This window comes from Sceloporus occidentalis, unplaced genomic scaffold (genome assembly GCF_023333645.1).
Source record: "Sceloporus occidentalis isolate IW3139 unplaced genomic scaffold, rSceOcc1.0.p SCAF_3, whole genome shotgun sequence".
Classification (NCBI taxonomy): domain Eukaryota; kingdom Metazoa; phylum Chordata; class Lepidosauria; order Squamata; family Phrynosomatidae; genus Sceloporus; species Sceloporus occidentalis.
In genome coordinates, this window is record NW_028316983.1 from 221,766,252 (window position 1) to 221,784,032 (window position 17,781).

A 17,781-nucleotide genomic window follows, 5' to 3' on the forward strand; every position below is an offset into this window, starting at 1 on the left:
ACTAAACTGAGACTGTTGTACTGTGGCCACATCATAAAAAGGCACGGATCATTACAAAAGACAACAATGCTTGGAAAGTCAGAGAACAGAGGTCACCGAACTGAGCATAGCAGCAAAGGACAGGGTCTCTTGAAGGTGTCTCATCCAAAGGGTCACCATGGGTCGAGGTTGGCTCAAGTGCAGTTAACAACTTTGGCACTTTACAGACCGCCCAAAAAAAGCGGTCTGCTGGCGCTGTCATTTGCTGCGTGGAGGAGCCCCAGCGGCCAAACTGTGCGACTCCTCCGCGCAACAAAAAGAAGCCAAAAAGCAGCTTCTTTTTGCACTGCGGAAATGGCTCCCCAAAGCGCCAATGGTGCACTGGCGGCGTCATTTCCGCTGCGCGACGTGTGGATGCTAGGTGTCTGTGACATCAACATGTTGACACCCATGTAGAACGGGCGCTGCCATTTTGTACACGCTCAGCGCGTACTAGGGTTAGGGGCGTCCGGAAAGGACGCCCCTTTCTAACCCTAGTACGTGCCGAGCATGTACTTTTTGTCCGTTTGTAACGGGCCATAGCTACTTTAAAGATGGAATTAATTATATTACTCTCTTCTTCTTAACATGACAAATCCTTATGGGTGAAACACAGAAAAAAATGAGACAATTAATATCTATTCTACTGTGTTTGAGTGCCTAGCACAAATTGGGCTGAGTCTCTCAGGTCAATATTTTCTCATGTTCCCTAAGAGGTTCCCAAGTACTTGATATCCGATTTTTCCATGCATGTCAAATATAATAGCTAACAAAAGACTGTAAAAATGATACAAAGTAGCAGATGGCTAGGAAAATGCATAACCAATTACAGGAAAGTGCAAGCAGTGATTTGTCTGATTGTTGCTCACTTTAGTACACTCTCTCATTCATGACCCTTTCTTGCTTCCAGAGGTGTTCAAAACTGCAGTCTGTATACTTTTCCGCATTGTAAGGCACAGAAAACTCTGGGCATGTAAGCCAGTTTCAGATTGGTGATGTGCCAAAACCAAACCAAACCAAACCCGGGGGGGGGGGGGGGGGAAGACACTAGGATTTGTGCAGCAGAAGGCAGCAGTTTATCAAAAACATGCAGAACATGTTAAGCTTTTTCTAGAAGTTCTCGATACGCATAGCATTAGACTAAATCCAATGTTAGTCTTACTAAAGAACAGAACCACTGCAATTAATGGGACTTGTCAGAAGTAAGTCAAGTTCCACTCGTTTGAATGGGTCTAAATTTGGGTAGAACATCAAGATTTAACATATTAGGAACAGTATCTGGAGGACAAAACAAACAACTGACACTGCTTGCTCCAAAACAGCAAAATATCCTGGAAAAGGTGTCCAGACATACAGGAAAGCTACAGAGAAAGTAGTTGAAAAGTCCATTCATAAAACTTTTATTCCACTTACATCAACTTAATACACATGTTCTTAACAGTTATGCTTAGATTGTTCATGAAAATTTTCAGGAGACATTAAACAAAGCTAGCCATCATCTCAAGTTATTTCCCTGTTAACTATTTTTACAGCACATGCATGTTAGGCAAAGTATCAAAAAAAATCACAAAAGCAAAACCCTAAAAAAGTTAAATACATGGGTTTGTTTTACTGCTGTGCTCGATATACAGTGTAATTATGGATATCAAGCATTTTCATTTTTACTGCATCTTTACTTGTACATTTGTTCTTAGGTTGCCTAAACCATTTAAATACAAATAAATTGTGTAGCAAAAATAATGAAAGCAACAGCAGGTAACTTTACAAGTAATGGAATGTGAACCATTTATGCCCTTCCCTAGAGAAAGTTCATTCGGTTAGCAAACCACCTTAAGGAACACTTTTCAGCTGCAATCAAAGATGTATACTTGGACTGAAGATTCCACAGATTCACATGATTGACATGCAATATCCATGGGACATTAATTTTTCTTGCTGTGTGTTCCACCTTTGAAGTACCCACGTTCACTACACCTGTGTGGTTGCAACCAATCATCCCTTTTTTACCACTGTGACAGACCAATATGCAAGCAGTTTTTTTTTCTTTGCTCAACATAGGAAGCTGTTTAACATTGGCTTTTGTGGGAAGCCACAAAGTACCAAGATTACTATGCCAAACGTGTAAAACTTTTATAAAAATTCCACATCCCGATATTGGCCACCTTTGATGAACAAAAATTCCCCAAATGTTAACTGGCTCTATTCCCCTAATATTAAACATAAAACCACATGGGAAATATAGAAATCCAAATAGAAGTAACATAAACCTGTCATAAATCGTAAACAAAAACTATTTGTGGGACAGCATGGATGACAAATGGTCTACTGTGTAAATTTTAGAATGAGGCAGACAAAAATTGGAAGGCTGATTAATTTTCCCCTCCTTCTCCTGCTTCAGCTTCATCTCCTTGGGTATCCGATGTCCACAACTGTTTAATAAAAAAAAAAAAAATACAGGAACATATTACCAATTAAACTTTTAGATGTATGAACTAGTATGCATAAATAATCATAATGATCTCCAAGCCTCCTGCAAACTTTCAGAAGCTTCCCAAGGAATCTGAAACAAATCTATTTCATTTCATAATTAATTTCATTTTTTTAAATTTAAACTTTGGCTGTCTGGTAACTCAACATTACAGCTACCCATATCCACAGATTCGAGCATGCATGGCTTGAAAATATCCCCCTCCTCCAATACTACTACTACTACTACTAACAACAACAACAACAACAACAACAACGTTTTTAAAAATCCAAAAAGCAAATCTCGATTTTGCCATTTTATATAATGGAGACCATTATATTATGCATTGTATTTAATAGGACTGGAGGATCCGTGTATTTTGGTAACCTCTTTGGGGGGGGGGGGGCAGTGGGTGGGCTGGAAGCAAACCCCAGAGGATACCAAGGGCCCAATGTTTAATGCTTCTTGGAACCACACTCAGGATTGCCTTTCTCTTGTTCTTATAAATCACTTTACTTAATAAAAGCTATTTAAATACTTACTGTCAAATTGTCTCTCAGTAACTGCATTATTAGTGTGCTGTCTTTGTATGACTCTTCGCTTAATGTATCAAGTTCAGCAATGGCTTCATCAAAAGCCTACAGTAAAGGGAAAAAATGAGATTTATACAGGTAAATTCCTTTTAAAATCATACATACAATATAATAATCACACTATTTACTCACAGTCTTTGCAAGGGAACAAGCTTTCTCTGGAGAATTCAGAATCTCATAATAGAACACAGAGAAGTTTAGAGCCAGTCCTAATCTGATGGGATGTGTTGGTTGCATCTCTTTTTTGCTGATTTCAAAGGCTTCCTGATACGCCTGTTGCGACTGGTCCACTATCCCTTCAAAATTAAAAAGCAAACATATAATTAGAAATTGTATTTGGAAGGTGAAAACAAGTACATAATGGAATCCTCGATATATAGGACATGAACTCTACATAGTTTCAGGAAGCTTTATTTTAAAAGGTACAAGTAATTTTTTATCAGAACAGGTAAACATTTACTGTATGAAAAAATTCTACTGAGTAAAAGAACACTGACTTAAAAGATCACTGAAGTGAAAGTAAATATTTTCATAATAAGCATAATTAGAAATTTGATTTGCTTTGATATATCTATAAACATTTAAGACAAAATTGCTTTCTAGCAGATCAAATAAGATCAGATATACAGTACCTGATCTTGCAAAAGTCTGACAATTCCACTGAATTTTCATGAGTGGCCAGAAAGCTTCTCAACTGACTGAAGTACAGCTTTCAAGGAGCTAAAAGCTTAGACTGACCTGTGCGCTTCCAAAAATTCTAGGCAGTACAAACAATGTTCTAGCAGATAGTTCTTGCCTTCATGGCAAAAATGCTTTCAAATGGCTTTACATTTGAAGACAGGTGCCTTGAATCTGCCCTTTTAATAGGCAATTCTTTACTTATTACATGAAATCATGTAAAAATGCAACAGTCATCTTTGAAAAATAATAAAATTTATTTTTATCCCTCCCCTCTGCGCAACACAACCAGGGCGGCGTACAACATTAAAATATACATTATATACAGAAAGAAAAATAATTGAAGATACCACTGAAGAAGACTCTGACAACTACCCATGGCTTCAAACAAATAAAACACTACACTGCAATCCATTAAGAGGAATATGCATCTAAGGCGCAAGGAGTGCTAATAACCATCACACTGGTTACAACTAGTGATGTGCAGTGTAGCCTATAAAAATGAATCCACTCAAGCAATGTGCAGAAGGCTTAAGAGTTTTGACCATGTATCATGTGATAAAGTAAGCATATCTAGCCCAAATAAGAAGAATGAAATAAAGGGAGAAAAAGAGTGCGCACATTTAGGAGTAGTTAAGTTATCATTTGCTTCTCAACAGCAGCTTGCTTTAAATGGTTTTAATGTTTCCCCTCTTCTATTCTAGTTCCTGATTAAATTTCTTTCCTTCCTCTTATTGAATTTTCTCAGTGTTTTCTTCTTTCTTCATAGGGAATGGAAGCAGTTTCAGTGGTATGGCAGCCATTTTTTTAACCTTCAGACCCACTGGGGATGAAGATTGCCCTATATGCCAAAAACAAATACCCCCAAACCCAAAGCAAATTAGAAGTAGTTAAAATTCACTTCTGTTTTGAACAATGGCATATGCAGGGAGGGCCCCTCTCTGGAATCCCTTTAATACATGAATGGTTATCCAAGAGCTTTCCAAAGGCCCATTCCCACTGAGGTTTACATCAGATCATATAGAATTGTGATCCGATTTAAACCACTAGAGTAGAGTCTCTTTCTGCCCATGGCCTCCTTCTAAGCAGGCCTGCCGGGGCATAGAACTCCTGGAGAAGGAGGCTGGGCAGCGGAGAAAGGTCCAACCTGGAGAAGGAGGAGGACCGGAGGAGAGGGCCAGCCCCAAGCCCTAAGAGCTGCCGCAGCCACCGGGACTGGGACCCATCCACCAGCAGCACCCAGGTAGGCAGGCTGGCCGGCGGAGGGAGGGAGGGAGGGAGGGAGGGAGGGAGGGAGGGAGAGAAGGAAGGGGGAAGGAGGAGGAGGAAAGAAAGAAAGAAAGAAAGAAAGAAAGAAAGAAAGAGGGATGGTTTTTCCCCTTCTTCTTTCCTCCTCCTCATCCATTCTCTCCGTTGCCGTTTTTCCTCTTTTCTCCCCTTAATGTGAACGACAAAGGGGAGTAAATGGCCCCGGAGAGAATTCACTATTAAAATAATCCAGTTTCGAACTGGATTATTTTGTAAGTGGAAATGGGCCCCAAGAGTGGCAACTGATTCCTCGTCTGCTGCAAAAACAGGATAGTCCAAAGAGATCTGCATGTCTTGGAGGCCACAAACTCTATTTTGAAAGCTAAATGCAGGGTCATACTATGCCCACCCCATTGCATAACATGTTTGCAATCTTTCTATTAATATCATGCTGTTGCCCTTCCCTTCCCCTAAATGAACCCACTCCCCATTATTATTTCCTGTAATGTAAACATCTCAATTTCTCAGCCTTTTCATCTTTGGTCTCGATTAACTCATTATCTTTTCCTAAAAGATATAGATTTAGGGGTCTAAATTCAATTGCTAATGTAGACCTACTGAATTAATGAGACTTATAAAGCACTGAGTTATTAAGCAATTGATTCAACTGAGAAAAGCCTCTACACTTTATTTATTTTAAATCAAGTTTCTGTTTTTTGTCCTTCAGTAAGAAAGGAGAAAGTTGTGTTTTCATGTTACTGATTTAATTACCATTCAGTATTTTCTGTATAACTTTTCATTCTGTATAACCTTCCATTTTATAACCATTTATAAGGTTCTGTATAACCCTATTCAAAATGTAATTTAACTTTTTCTTCCAATCATTATTTTTTTAAAGAAAGTTTCATTTCTTATTTCTTGCACACACATGCACCCTGCTGTCAGTAGTCTGCTTAGTGCGTCTCTATGTCAAGATATTTATGAAGATTCCTGCCCTTCCTAGAATCTTTCTGACTGCATTTATTCAGTTCATCTTTCTTCCCCCATGTGGTTATTTATTCAGTATCCATTTTTAATTTCACAAACACATAAGAGTACTATCTTGTATGTGGAGTAGGTTATCATGCTACATCTCATGCAGATTAATTTAATAAACAATGCTGTGTGATCACTGATGTACACATACCAAAGCATTCTGTGTGTGTTTATGAATTTTCAAGTTGCCTGTTGACTTATGGTGATCCCATGCAGTTCACTGGGTTTTCTTAGGCAAGGAATACTCAGAGATGGTTTTGCTAGATTCTTCCTCTGAAATACAGCCTGTAGTACCTGGTACAATGAGCCCTCCCCTTATGCGGGGGATCCTTTCCGGATCCCCCTGCACAAGGGGAAATTCGTGTATGCTCACATCTCACTAGAAACAATGGGGCACGTGCACACGGCGGTGCGTGTGCCATTGTTTTTCTCACCGTGCAGCTTCCACTTATGCTGGAAGCCATGTAAAGACGCAGGTGCACTGTATAATTAAGTTAAATTCCTTTACTTAACACTATCAATCACAAAACTAGCTTGTGATGTTGTCTGGAAAATATGGGACGGCAGCATTTTTGTTACAATAAGAGGCACAGCTACTGGGAATGGCCTTCCCCTACTGTCAATGGTCCCCTACTCCCAAGATCAAGCAATATATCATTTGCTATAGGTAGTAGTCCTCCCAGCAGCTTTGTCTTAGCTGTGATACCATTGGTAGCATAAGCTGCTACTTACCTCTCCTGGTGGTGGGCGCTGCACTCCCACGTGCAAGAACAAAAGGAAGGCAGGCAGGCCACTTGGTCACAGCTCCTTTTGCATCCTTGGAGCTGTGACTGAGCAGTGGACTGGTCAAAGAGTACAGCATGAACCACCAAGAGAGAAGCACAGCATTGTACATTTAGGGACCTGGGTCTCTCCTGCCTGAGAAGCACAAACTGGAGGCATCAGCAAGCTGAGTGCAGATGAGGCAGATACTGTTAGCTGCTATGCAAAGTGGATGGCAACAATAACAGCAAGCCATTCTCCTTGTTTTCGTCCCATAACCACTGAGGATGAAAGGGGGGGGGGGCTCGCCAAGCCCTTCCAGGAGGGAGGAAAAGCAGGCAGGAAGACAAGAGCCAAGTAGTAGTCTTACCTCCCTCCCTCCCCTGTTCTTCACTGTTTTGCCTGGCCTGGATTTCAAATATCCATGCAAAGTCTGGGAATATATCCCCATGGATACAGGAGTCGTACTGTAATTTTCAGCTTGCTACAGATCTTAGCTATGTTGTGCCTGTACTACAGAAAAGATCTATGAAAAGATCTATTTACATTATGGTGGCAAAGGTGTTCACTTGTTTCAGTAGAAATAGCAGAGTTGGGACTCTCACTTTCTCCACAAATCTGGTACTGGAGCACATGACAGAGCAGAAGACAGTGGTGCACAAACTGACATAGCTGGGAGATACCAGTGTGTAGGGTCTACCGCCAAGGCACAGTGGGATGTCATTTTATAACTGGTGGTAATCCTGAACCTCTGTATGACACCACTGAAATGTCCAGCTCTAGCATTACCTTCCTCAGTTATGTAATCTCTATGGTCAAATGTGGTCAGGGTGAGTAAACACTCATCCTCCAGATCTATCATCTACCACACCAACTCACATACAATTTTGAAAAAGTCTTTGATGTAGATGTGTTCAGCATCTTGTTCTGACCATCTCCTCCTCATCCACCATCCATTGCTTCCATCTACCAACCTCCACCATCAGCAACTGCTACTAATCTGCTTTCTGCTATATACCTAGATATCTCTATCAGTGCAGACAATATTATCTAGAACTTGTATGACACCTTTTGCTGCTTTGTATGGCATTTCCTCTCACCACCAAGGTGACTGTGTCCACCTGGCAAGGGAATTGCTCATTTATGTGCAATGAATAAATAGGTGCTCACTTCTCTCTTTGCCTGCCTGCTTAGTGTAGAAACCAAGCAGCACAGCCTAATGAGCATAGCCTTAAGATATAAACTCACAGGCTTGAAGTTTATTTCAATTTGTCACTCTTTGCTGCCTCATTGCTATGCATGATTCTTCTTCCTCCTCCACAACCATTTGCTTCTTTGTATCCTCCATCATCAACTGCTTCTATTTCCAGGCTGCTTAATTAGCTGTTGTTGTTGCTATTGGCCTTCAGGTACTTTCTGATTTATGATGACCTAAAGTAAACCTATCACTGGGTTTGGCTTTGCCCACCTCTGAGGTTTAGAGAGTGCAACCTGATGGGTTTACACTGCTGAATGCGGATTTGAATTATGGCCCTCCAGAATTCCAGCCCAACACTAAACCATAGTGGCCCTCTTGCTGCTCTTTTGGGGAAAATGAAACCATGCAGAACTCTTAGCACAACCTCTATAATACAGTCTCTTGCCACTGGGAGACCACAACTGGCAAAAAGTGTTGCTTGCTTTTACAGTTGGCTATCCTCTTCCGTGGGCTTGCCATTTGCAGATTGAGCACCCACAGATGGCTTCAGCCCAGTGTGGACATATGCACATTACACAACCACTGGGAAGAACGGGACATGAAATCTAATGGATTCTGCTATCTGTGGGGTGGGGTGGTCCAGAATGGAACCCCCATGGATACAAAGAACCAACTGTATTTAACTTTCTGCCCATCTTTCTGCCTGCCAACCTTCGCCAACATTAAATAAACAAAACATCACCTGTCTCTTTACTCTGCCTGGCAGAATGACAACTGCCATTGCTACTACCTCCTCCTGTCTGCCCACTTAGCTGCTCACTCAGTGCAAACTCCTTGCTAATCTGAGCAGATAGCTCTCATTTTTCTGCCCAAGCATCTACACCTAAAATCAAGATGATTGTAGCCTCCTGGCAAGACAGGCACACAGCTCTGGAAAACTGCCCACCTACATCTGTCTTTGTATTACCTGCTTCTACCACTTGCCTGTCTGCCTATGAAGTGATACACATTCCATTACTGTTCTCATCTATGCTCTCTGCCCGAGGCTAGGCCTTATAAGTCTCAGAGCTTGCCTCAGGAAGACCTCTCCTCCAGCCATGAGAGGGAAGGGGGACCCAGCGCTCTTCTCCCGTCTCCTGCCCAAACTCCAACGAGGGTCAGCTGGAGGATGCTGAAGGAACTTGCCATCCCTTAGAGTTAATTATTTAAATTGCAAGGGATGTTTATTGTTACGTTTTTCCTTTCATTTGTTTTGCTTTATTAACTGTTATGTATTTTGTTATTTAATTTGCTGCTGTTGATTTGCTATATACTTTGTTTTTGTTCTGTACTGCTATTGTTGATTGTGATCTTAATTTATTGTTATTGTTCAATATGCTGCTATGTTATATCTTTTTATTTCATGTTTATTGTTATTGCTTACTTTGTATTATTCCTCTGTTGTAATCCTCCCGGATTCCAAGAGATTGGGCAGCATATAAATAAATATTATTATTATTACAGTTGGCCCTCTGTATTAATGGAGTCTTTATCCATGGATCAACCATCCACGGCTTGAAATATTTAATATTTATATAAATTCCTAAAAGCAAACCTTGATTTTGGCATTTTATATAAGGGACAGCATTTTATTATGTCGCTGTATTTAATGGGATTTGAGCATTAATAGATTTTGGTATCCATAGGGGTCCTGAAATCAAATCCCAGCAGATACCAAGGGCCCACTGTACTACTTTACTGTCTGCCTTTGCTTGTCCCCAATGCAAATAAGTAGCAGGAAATGGTAAAATAATGTTGGTTTTGTATGGATCCTATTCTTCAAAAATCCAAACAAACAGTAAAACCTATTAATTATTCTCCCTTTGTAAGGCTGCTGCTGCACAACTGTACAACACAAAGTAGAATTAGACAGGAAAGTCAGTACAGATGAGAGGAGTAGAGCAAAAGGATCGTGGAAGATGGCTGTTCTTCCAACGACACCACATTTTATTATTTATGAAAACCGTAAGCCAGTTATCAATCATCAAAGTTTCCTCGCTCCTACTCCAATTTTGGAATTCTTCAGTTTTCTTACTTAGTACCCCAATACATTACCATTTTCATAACAATGCTCCCCAAGCAATCTAGACACATAAACACATCCTTTTTGGGGCACCTTTCAAATATAAAGTCTGCTTTTGCATACAAATATATGCAGCTATTCATCTCAAACTTGGTGGTTTTGACTGTTTTAGAACAGCCAACTATATCTGCACATTTTTCCCAACTATACCAAGAAACAGAAATGGTATCAGCAACCCTCCCCCTTTAAAAAAAACAAAAGACTTCAGAGAGCTATAGCAAAACATTCTGGACATGCATTTGCTGGAATTTTGGTAAGGCTACTAAATTTTTAAATTTCATGCATTTCTGACAGAGGAAAAAAACCAGCTTTTAAATTCCCTATGACTGCGAATGCATTTTCAGATTTTGACCTGGATTTGGGATCCAAGTTGATTCTGATGGACTTGCAAGATTAAGAGGTGGAAAAGTAATGCAATAGTACTCTCTGAAGAGAAGCAGCAATGAAAATAACAAAAACTGATGTTATAAAAAGATTGTTAGCCTAGTTCCATCAGTGTCTTACATCAAATTAGAAGTATAGAATAGTTCTTACTATCTTACTTTCCCCCTTCACCAAACATAAAGATGCTGAATCATTCATAGTTCATCAAGCAAGGGAAAAGAGGTAACAAGCATACAGTACTTTTTTGTGCCCTTGTTCAAAAAGGAAGGAACCATGTATGTGGGTACCTCAGCAACAGCACTGTCTATGTAGATCAGCAAAAGGAGGTTAGATTGCACGGGAGAGAACACAATGTCTTAGAAGCAGGTAGTACTGTTCTGAACCTCTCCCACACTCTTAAAAACAAGCAAGAATGGATGGATGTGCTGTCTCTTCCACACCACCTCTTACCTACTTTTTCTTTTATGGTTGCTGAACTAAATTCCTGGTACTCAGTATTTCCCCTTCTTTGTCCCACTTTCCCAAGGCCATGGTGCATCTCCCACTTTTTCCTAACCAGCTATTGCTTATCATGTCACACAAGCTCCCCTCACTCCAAATATTTTGCTTTTAAAAACCAGCCACCTTTCCTTTGTCTTGTTGGCCAAGTGTTTCTTGCCATCCCATGGATCCTCATGTGTCCTTGGCTGCTGGTCTGATGGTATCAGTGGGCATGATGACATGCAGCCATTCCAGCTTAACACCACTATGACACTTTGGTGAGCAGGTAACTGCACTTAAATGCTTACATGGATTTTTAGGTGTAGATTATTCAGAGCTTAATTGTCATTTGAGATCAGCAGCTGCCACACTTCCATTAAACTACTAACAGCTATTCCATTTTAGTAAGGGATAGAACCTTTTTTCACAAGCATTAAGAGCTTCAAATGTTGCTATTATACAGTGCACCCTTGTTTTACACGGGACATCTGTTCCGGAACCCCCCCGCGTAAAACAAAGGACGCATATGCGCAAGCCTCATTACAAGTAATGTGGCTCATGCTCGCAGTAGCGCGTGGCAGGGGTGGCGTGCCATGGGCACATGCACCATTATTTCTTCCGGTGCATGGTGCCGGAAGAAGCAGCGTTGCTTTCAGCATATGCTGAAAGCAACATATAATGCACCTGCGTATGACGCGGGCACACTGTACTGCTAACCAAAATTTATATTAATTTTAGAGAACACTTGTTGGGGCATACAAAGGACATGCTTGGATACAGAATACAAAACTTAAGACTTTTTGACATTATGTCATAAACACCATCATACATTAGGGACAGAGTCTCATGCAACATATTTTGAACCCCTGTTGCCTAAATATTACGGTTGAGCTACTTAAAATAACTTAACTGACAAGCAGCGATATTTTAATTGGGCCAACTTCAAAACATAAAATACATTATGCAACCTTTTGAAGCTTTAGTAGCTCCTTCATCAGGTAAAGATTTTAAAAATTATAAAGGAGAAAAATGGTCATAGGCCTACATTCTGTCTTGTCATCTGTTAAGAAGGCACTGAGGGATTTCAATGAGGCAGAGACCACTCCCATTACTAGCCATGTGAGGACTAGAGGCGAAGAGCAATAAAAGACAGGTAATAAAATGTGAACTCCTTTGGCAAACAAAAAGTAATTTCTCTTGAGATCAAGATGTCTCCTGTAACATCATCACCATTTTATTAATGTATGATTTTAAACATCTTTGCCTGATGAAGAAGACAATGAAGTTTCAAAAGCATGTATAATGTACAGTAGTCCCTCCATTTTTGCGGGGAGGGGGGTCTCCGTTCCAGACCCCCCACGAAAATGGAAAATCACAGGTATTCAAGCCCGATTGGCTTGAATGGCAGTGTGCACCCCATTTTGTCCCCTCTGTTTGCGGCTTGTGAACAGGCAAAGGATGCGGAGTCGAAGTCTGCAAAAACGGAGGGCAACTGTATTTTAGGTTTTGGAGCTGGTCCAGTACAGGTAATGCTGGTGGCAGATTTTGTATTTTGCTGCACGGACAGTTAATCTAAATATTTTTCCTTAATAAAGGTTGTAACAATAGCCCGTCAGATTTCTTCATGAGCCAATAAGAAAATCAAATCCTTTAAATCAGTGTCCTTAAAGCAAATATTCAGCAATAGTACTGTATAGTTCAAACCATGTTTTCTCTACAAATCCATGAATGAACCAAGAGACCCAGTCAACTTCACTTGCAATTTGATAAGTACTAAGGAACCAACACACTGTACCTTTCTTGTCATCACCAGCCGCAACTTCAGCCAAATAACGGTAGTAGTCACCTTTCATTTTCAAATAGAAAACTTTGCTTTCTGCTTGTGAGGCATTAGGAATCAAGAACTTTTCCAACAGAGACTGCAATTGAGAACAAAGAAAAGTCAGAAAGCTATTACAGACATTGTCAATACTTGAAGTTTCACACATGTGTTAACCTGTAACAGGATAATACCTTTCTAGCAAGCTTTTGGGAATTGGTTTTAACTCAAGTGACTTTTAAGGTGCTGTAATATCTGTTATAAAGTATGATTTTAATTAGTTTTAATTCTGTTGTTATTTAATACTGTTTTAACCTTAATTGTTTTTGACAATATGTTTTATTGTATTCTGTCTTTTTCTAAGATGCCTTGAGTACCAGAGCCTGGGAGAAAAGCAGGATATAAATAAAGTAATGGATGGAAGTACAGTAGTCCATAATGTATGTTATGCTCTACAAAATATTTTTCATCAATGATACAAACAAACTCAAATTTAGTATAAGTGGGAGCAAAGTCTTGCAACGCAAGTAAACAGCAAGTATAACTGTACATCACTTTTTTTTACATAAACTCATATGACCATGCATACCTACTGCCTTAAAATTAAAGAACACGATACAAGGAAACATTTGTAAAGTTTCCTTGCTTGGCCACAGAGACAATTGTTACTTTCAGAAAGTAATGGAGCAGTAACTATTTACAGGCTAGATTACACAGGTACTTGCCAGCTCACCTACCCCGCACTCTACAGACAAAAGGGCATTTACCATTCACATGTGATTTTATGTTACTGGGGTATGGGCAGCTGCACTCATGCCAGTCTAGCAGGCTGATCCTATGCTGTTGTTTTAGCTGCTGCGGTGTCAGCAGTTACACACAGAGGATCAAATCCTCAGAATGTGGATACATCTGCTTTTTAGAGCCCTGGAAAACAAAAGCTTACTACAGAGTTCAGCAGTTCATTGTTGGGCTGGCACTGGAACAGGGCTGCACCAATAAACCCCAGGCGTGATGTAAGGCACCACCATGGCACTGAAAGTAAAGGATTAAGTGATTCTAGCTTCTTACAACTCCAAGGTATCTTCAAAATGGATTCCACCTACTGCTGCTACTTTTACTAATGCTTAAAGGATGTGAGGGGAGCAGAATGAAGCATCAATAAGTGTGGCTTCATCTTACTCTTTTAACATATATACCGTATTTTCCGGCTTATAAGGCGACTTTTTAAGTCTGCCTTATGCGCTGGATTTTGACCCCAGAGACAGGTGAATGGCAAAGCACCTCCTTGTCTCTGGGGTCCTTGCTGGGTCCTCTCCCAGCCAGCCGGCACTCGCGCAGGCTGGAGAGGGCCTCTCTGGAGGCCTGAGAGGTTCCTCGGTGGCTGCGCTCTCGCCGCCATTTTTTTTTCAAAAGGCAGCGGTGGCGGCAGGGAAGCGGTTCCAGAGCCGTCCGGGCCGAGGCAAAGGGCCGGCCCCTTACTTCTCTGCGCCGCCTCCGCCACCGGGGACACAGAGAAGTAAGGGGCTGGCCCTTTGCCTCAGTCTGGCCGGCTCTGGAATAGCTTCCCTGCTGCCACCGTCTTTTGAAAAAAATGGTGGCGAGAGTGCAGCTGCCGAGGAGCCTCTCAGGCCTCCAGAGAGGCCCCCTCCAGCCGGCGCGAGACCCCCTGAGGGCAGGCCACGGATGCTGCCGGCGGGCGACGTGGGGGGGGGGTCACCTTATACCCCCCGTCGCCTTATACGCCGGAAAATACAGTACATATATAGTTATTTTCCAAATACTTGTCAAGTCTTACTTAGGGGCGGTCTGCAGCCGCCGCCATTTGCAGCGCGGAGGAGCCCCAGCGTCCAAACCGCGAGGCTCCTCCACACTGCAAATAAGAAGTGCCAAAATGGCGCTTCTCTTTGCGGCACGGATGACACCGCGAGGCACCAATGGCGCACTCGCAGTGTCATATGCGCTGTGCGATGTGTGGACACAGTGAGTCCGCTACGTAAAGATGGTGGCCCCCGTGTGCAACGCCATTTTGTACGGACTTGGTCCGTATTAGGGTTAGGGGCGTCCGGAAGGGACGCCCCTTTCTAACCCTAATACAGACCCAGTCCGTACTTTATGCCCGTCTGTAATGGACCTCAGTTTAGGTTAAGTAAACTAATCCGTATCAAAAGGAAACCACTTGGCAGCACCTTAATTAAGCATTACCCAAACTATATTATGTGGATCACACCAATGCTGATCATGGACCTAGTTCTTCTCAGTGGACCCCAGTTCTACAAACAGGCTTGGCCATGCAATCGGGACATTTAACCCTACTCATGAGTGGGAGTCCTTATGAAAAAGCAATTCCTAAGTGGCTACTGTAACATTTAAAGTGTTTCTCAGGAACAAATTTAAATTAAGCACAACAGTTTAGAAGGACTGAAACAGCCACCACCCAAGTTAACTAGCATACTGAGTTATGCATAATTTTCCTTAAATATAGTAAGTTAATATGCCATGAGTGGCTACCAAGATTCAGAACTAGTACAGATATCCCCAGCTTTTTAGCATCCAAAGCCAGATTACCTCTAAATTTGATCAACTATTCAAATAACTAATTCAGTCAAGGTGTCTAAACACTTACAGCAGAACAGTTATTGTAAGAAGCTGTCCCCTATCAGCACGTTCACTACAATGAGGAGTTTCTTTGAACGTTTACCAAAAAATCAGTGAAAAGAGAGTCAAAAATCAAGTTTTCTCTGTATATGAAATCTTGTATTACTACTAATCCTTTTAATATAACCAACAAACCTTGCATCCACAAGTTAACTACCATTTAAGGTGGGGAACCCTAATCGTACCACCTCTCCCAAACCAAGTTATTCAAACTTCTGATGAGGTATTCGGGCTAGTCTGTTAAGAGAACTCTGGTGTCTCACCAAACTACAAATGCCAAGATTCCACAGGACAGAGTGATGGCAGTTAAACAGGTGTTAAACTGCTTTAATTCTGCACTGTTGATACACCCTATGTCTAGCAGGAGATCCAGTCCAAGAACATCTGGAGGACCACACACCCTCACTCTCTGCTAAAACAGATCAGGTATTATTTCAGTACTACCTAGGTGAGAAGTTAATGGTCTACTCCAGTGCTTCTCAGGCTATCCGATTTAGGCGATAGCAATTTTCTTTTCTAATGTGCCAGAGACTAGTATCAATTAGCACCTACTGGATACAACTGTCTCTTTTCTTCCTGGAAACTCATAGCAGACTGGCAGCCAACAGCTTGCAAAGCAGCACCAGTCCACAAATCACCACTTTGGGAAGCACTGGTCTACTCTTTCATTTAAAAAATACATGCTGCCTATTGTTTAACTGCATTCAATGTACAGAAGATACCATTTCGACACCCTGTACTAATTTTTAAAATCAAAACCTAAAACAAGCAAACAGGTGTCAGTAAGTAAAGCTGTGTGTGGTAAAAACTGTGAATTTTAAACACTAGTCTGAAGTAGCCAGAAATTCCAAGGCATCAAGTAAACACACTGCTAGAGGCTGGAGCATTTCATCCCTTCCCTGCATCTGGCATACAAACTAAGCAAGCTGCTAGGAAGAAAGCTCCCTCCTTCAACCTGCTTTTGACTGTATGGACTTTTGATACCTGAACAATTAAGAGGAAGTTTTTCAGGGTAAAATGAATTTGGGTTTGTAGCAGTAAAACAGAGAATATACAAAATGGGAAATGGCTGAGAAAAAAGCATATGAGTGAGTGTAAGTTAACAGTTGGAAGGCTATCCAGTCAGTATACCACCAAGAGTCTATCTAAATTGGAAGAGAGAACATATACCTGGCTTGCTTCTAGCCATCAGTATCTACTGTCTATATCACAACAGCATCTCCATATGCCTTTTTCAGTTCCAGGTAAAAGTGAAAAACGTATGTCCCGACACCTGCTGTCCACCAACATCTAGCAGGCCACAAATTATTCATCCTTGGTTACAGAATCAGAATTTTTGAAGTTGTAAAGTAGCTTGATAGGCTTATAGACAGGTGGATGAATCAGCACCAACCAGTAGTGGACAGCACTCTACTGTTGCCACTTGAAATACCATGCAGTATTCACTCATGATTTTGTGCCTGTTCGAGAAAGAGTTAAATTTAAGGACAGAACTGTATGTTTGGAAGCAAGAATATATAGCTAAGGTACGAAAAAGGAATAATGGCGTTTGCAGGACAATATGAGGAAGAGTGTGGCTGACTAACTTTTCTGTCTTTGCCATCTTCTCTTTGTTATCTATTCACACAAGGGTATTTTGTCAATGTACAAGAATAACCAGGGTGAAGGGTCAGGGAGGAAAATATGGGAGGAATATTTTATTCCCCTTGACCTCTGCATATCTGGAATCCCACTTGCCATCAAATGTGTACCATCTTGCTCCACTTACAAAGTCATTGGTCAGAGTGAATTCATATACACTTGTAAAGTGAATTTAGCTGACAGGATGGCTTTCTGTTAAAGAAACTATAAGCTTGTTTGTGTTTGTTGAATTCTATCCCTTTTATTTGTCACTGAAGATCAAAAATCTTGCCTACAGTACTGCATAACCAAAAGTCTGAAACATAAATCTAAGACATTTCTGATCTTTACATTTTTCAAAGCCAACGACACAGCTCTCATTTGTAATCTCATGTTAAAATGCACTTGTGTGTGTAAAATGGGATTTTCTTTTGATGCTGGTGTAGAAACAAGATTTCTTAATGTACTTTTATTCTGATGATAGCATTAACTCAGTAACACTTGTTGTGTGCCTTCAAGTCATTTCCAACCTCTGGTAACCCCAAGGCAAACCTATTGGCAAATTTCTTCAGAGGTGGTTTGTTACTGCCAACCTCTGAGGCTGAGAGAGTGTGACTTGCCCAAGGTCACCCAGTGTGTTTCTATGGACAAGCTGGGATTCAAAACCTGGTCTCCCTGTGTCCTAGTCCAATGCTCAATTCA

The 17,781-nt window shown here is 41.1% G+C and overlaps 1 protein-coding gene across 2 annotated transcripts in view; it reads right to left on the reverse strand.

Moving 5' to 3' along the window:
* Window positions 1-1,402: 1,402 nt before the first annotated feature.
* Window positions 1,403-17,781, reverse strand: part of YWHAZ (tyrosine 3-monooxygenase/tryptophan 5-monooxygenase activation protein zeta) — a 35,103-nt gene continuing 18,724 nt past the window's right edge. For both annotated transcript variants that reach the window (XM_089517733.1, XM_089517734.1), the window contains exons 3-6: window positions 12,781-12,904; window positions 3,211-3,374; window positions 3,028-3,123; window positions 1,403-2,447 (exon numbers count right to left, since the gene is read on the reverse strand). In XM_089517733.1, the coding sequence (XP_089373859.1) occupies window positions 2,388-2,447; window positions 3,028-3,123; window positions 3,211-3,374; window positions 12,781-12,904 (444 nt within the window). In that variant the 3' untranslated portion in view covers window positions 1,403-2,387. The remainder of the gene's footprint in view (window positions 2,448-3,027; window positions 3,124-3,210; window positions 3,375-12,780; window positions 12,905-17,781) is intronic.